The sequence below is a fragment of the Emiliania huxleyi genome, assembly GCF_000372725.1.
Source record: "Emiliania huxleyi CCMP1516 unplaced genomic scaffold EMIHUscaffold_1163, whole genome shotgun sequence".
Classification (NCBI taxonomy): domain Eukaryota; phylum Haptophyta; order Isochrysidales; family Noelaerhabdaceae; genus Emiliania; species Emiliania huxleyi.
In genome coordinates this window covers 1-3,789 of record NW_005201433.1, presented here as the reverse complement: position 1 = coordinate 3,789, position 3,789 = coordinate 1, and the positions used below count along the sequence as shown (strand labels likewise).

The following is a 3,789-nucleotide window of genomic DNA, read 5'->3' as shown; positions in this document are numbered from 1 at the left end:
GAAGATGTGCAGTGCGCATGACCCCACTGGAGGTGCGGTGTGGCAACTCGTCGGAGCTTCCGGTGTGACACTCTTATGAGACCGGCGGGCGGGGACACGAATGGGAGAGCTGGTCGTTTCCGCAGGCGAAAGAACAAGACGGATTTTTCAAAGGCCTTTGGGGTGCCGATCCAGGGGCTACCCCCTACCCCCCTACCCCTCGACACGTGTCCAGGCACAGCGGCTACCCCCGACCCCCCTACTCACAGGTCTCCAGATTGCTGTAACGGTAGTTTTGTCGGACAGCGGAGCGTCACGCCGTCACCTCACGCCCTGCCGCCCTCCGCGCGCCCGCGCACGCCCTACCCCCAGGTGCCTCCAGAAGTCGCAACGTCACCTCACGCTGCCCCTCCGCGCGCCCGCCGCCCACGCAGCGGGCAGGTCCGCCGTCGGTCGTTGTGGTATGTGGATTCGGGCCATGACGCATGAGCGCGACGGCGACCTTCTTGAGCGCCAAAAGCTTGCTCACGTCTTGCCCATCTCCGCGCAAAGCAGCAAGCGGCGGTGCGCGGCCTTCCATCATGCGGACAACGTGAGGCGCCATCGCCACGTCGAGCTCCTCAATGCGCGATGCGAGGGTGCCGTTGCACGAGCTGCGCACGAGCTGGAGCTTGTCGGCCGCCGAGACAATGCGGCAGCAACCATCGGCCTCCAACTGGTGGAGATGATCGAACGACCCCGGCATAAACTCCGACGCCTATGAGCGATGTAACGTAATTCACAGTAGCGTAATTCACAGTTCGGCCCACACGCACCTCACACCGGCACCCCCTACCCCCCTACCCTCCGTCGGGCCTCGCCGCTGACAACCCCTTACCCCCCTACTCCAAACCCGGCACCCCACCCCTACCCTCCCCCCCAAACAGCTCGAATCCTGGGGGGAGGAGTGGGCTGATAGAGACAACAGGTATTTTTTCTTTTTCCGTTGTTCGGTGTCAAGTCCGATCTTTTCGTTGTGGGCACACGTTCACACGTACTCACTCTCGAGTAACTACTGACGTAATCAATCCAAACGTGGGCTCGCTCGAGGGGGCTCCAGCGGGGTCTCGAAAGTGCTCTTCCCGCGCGCTGGCGGAGAGCGAATCTAATAACACTTTGTGTCTGTGTGTCGCTCGTGCGTGTCGTCATCATCTGTCCCGCGTCCACCCATACCGCGCTGGTGTCCAGTCCGAGCCTGACTGTTCTTCACCTTTCTACCTACCTACCTAACACTCACCTCACAAGCCCTTACGTAAGAAACATGGGCGCCCCCGCCACGCCCGCCCGAACAGCTCGTTTTGTTGACGACTTGACGTTGACTGCCAATTTAATCAGCGACCGTCCCCCGCGCAGCAAATTCTAGCAAATGCACAATCGCGACATGAGCAACCGAGCAGCGACTTGCGGCCGTCGCTGCGGGCGCTCGGGCCGGACGGGGCCTTCCAGGCGGGCCTGCGCAGCGCCTTCAACCTCGATCCCTCTGACGTCGCCCCGTTGAGGCTGTCGGCAATCGGCGGCTGTGCAGTCATCTTTGCGTACGGCATTGCGAGTCCGCTGCTCGAGGTGGTCGCGCTCAGCCTGGGGATGGATATTTTGCCGTTCGTCACCGCCGGCCAGACCCTCCTCATGTTCGCCGTGAACCCTCTATATCAGTACGCCCAGCGCCGGATGCTGCCCACGGAGCTCATCGGCATCGCCTATCGCCTCATGGCGGGGATGCTCCTCGCCTTGGAGGCCCTCGCCACGGCATGGCCGCACAGACGTGCGGTGGCCTACTGCCTGGCCGTCTACGGCGGCATCATCGCCACCTACCCGCCCGCGCTCTACAACTCGTTCCTCGCGTCGGTGCACACGCGGCCGGAGGCAAAGCGGGTGTACGGCATCATCTTCTTCGGCAAGCAGGCGGGGCTGGTGCTGGGATCGGTTGCGGCAGGGCTTCTATTTGAGCGCTTTGGTCCCCCCACTATTTTGGTCGCGTGCGCGACGTACGAGGCCACCACGCACCTGGTGCGGTGCCGCTCGGCGTGCGCTCGCGGGGAGGGTGAAGACAGAAGTGGGGGGGAAGCGTGCCGCGCTGCCGGCAGTCACGACGGCCGTGGTGACGACAGTGGAGGCCGCGCTGACTGCGATGCTCCGGACGACGCGAGCTCGGCAAGCGAGGCTAGCGCGGCGCGGGCGGAGGCGTGCTGCTCCTCTGCGTTTGGGGGCGCGTGCATCATCGCGAGGAACATTACGCTGCGCTGGCTCGCCTGCTACAAGTTTGTGTCGATCATGATCTACCACGGCATTTGGTTCGAGCGCTCCGAGCTCCTGACCACCGCATTCGTGTCCGACGTCGAGCGAGTCGCAACGGTGGCGAAGCTCCAGCTGGCATACGGCTGCGTCACGTTGCCCGTGCAGCTGCTGCTATTTGCGCGGCTCATGCGCACGTGCGGCTACCGCGGCTTGCTCGCCGTCATGCCCTGGACTATGGTCACCGGGCTCATCGCCTCGATCGTCCACCCGGGACTGGAAGTCCTCCTCGTGCTGGACACGCTGCGCAAGGTCATCGATTACACGATCACCAAGCCCGCGCTCGACACGCTCTACTGCGACCTGCACAGCGACACGCTCTGGCTCGGGAGGCCGTTAATCGATACCCTCGTCCACCGGATGGCCATGCTCTGCGCCGCCGCCGTCTTTGGCCTGACCCGCCTTGTCGGCGTCCAGCCGTGGCAACGGCAGTGCTACCTGCTCCTCTTGTCGCTGGTCCTGGCGGCGACCAGCTGGCGGTTGACCTTGCTGGCCGGCCGGTCGGACCGGCTGAGCGAGCCTCGAAAGGTGCTGGTTTAAGGCCCTCCTTACAAGAGGGCCCGCCTCTTTGGCGTTTTGCCTTCTCGACGGACGATGCGCATGCGCCATGCCCTCGGTACAGCATGCGCATCGCCCTGATGCGGCATGCGCCCCACAGCATGTGCATGTACTATATATTGCGGCCCCACAGTCTGTACTGCGGCGGGGCACTCGAAGGTGCGTGCCAGTCCCGTGCCCAGTATGCAGTAAAGAAAGTAAGAAAACAGACAGCCCAAGGGAATATTGGAGACGGCGCCGCACGACGACATTCTTTTTTCATTCGTGTGCTGGTGTGTGTACCAGTCCGCGCCAGTCCGCGCCTTTTTTGTGCCAAAGAAAGAAAGAAAGAAAACAGGGCCCACAGGGTCCGAAGGATGGGGGAGGAGGACAGGGTCCCCACCTGCACGAGCAGGCTTTTGGAAGGACGATCAGGGGCACAGGTGGGGCTCTCCTGCTCCTGACAAGGGACACAACGACAGGCTCGCAACGCGCACACGGAGAATTCTTTTTTTGTTGCAGTCTGCGCGCACTACCTGACTGCGAAGCGTCGCCGCGCCTGCTGAGCGTCCCGTGGATGACCGACTCGACCCGCGGAGCGGAACAGGTATCGAAGTACCGGCAGTATGAGTACCGCGCCAACTCCAACCTCGTGCTGACAACCGGAGACCACCGCCCGCGCGTCGACGAGCCGTCGGGCGAGCCGGAGAGCCTGAAGGACTATCTGACGGGCACCAAATTCGGTGACAAGGTAGTGCACGCGAAGCCCGACACGGGCGGCGCCGGGACGAAGCGCAAGAAGGACGATGCTGCCGCCGCCGCCAAGCGCAGCCGGCGCGAGGAGGCGAAGCAGTCGGTGCTCGGTCTCGGAGACGACATGGACTCGTACCGGCCGCGGTCGCGCGAGACGCGACAAGCGTACGAGGACCTGCTGCACCTCCT

The 3,789-nt window shown here is 63.5% G+C and overlaps 1 protein-coding gene across 1 annotated transcript; it reads left to right on the top strand.

The window, feature by feature from the left end:
- Positions 1–602: 602 nt before the first annotated feature.
- EMIHUDRAFT_251732 (hypothetical protein) lies at positions 603–2,850 on the top strand (the record flags this gene model as incomplete). The annotated part of the gene is made up of 3 exons (XM_005791040.1): positions 603–697; positions 1,416–2,030; positions 2,103–2,850. The coding sequence occupies 3 exons, from the start codon at positions 603–605 to the stop codon at positions 2,848–2,850; spliced, it is 1,458 nt and encodes a 485-aa protein (XP_005791097.1).
- Between the last annotated feature and the right edge of the window lie 939 nt (positions 2,851–3,789).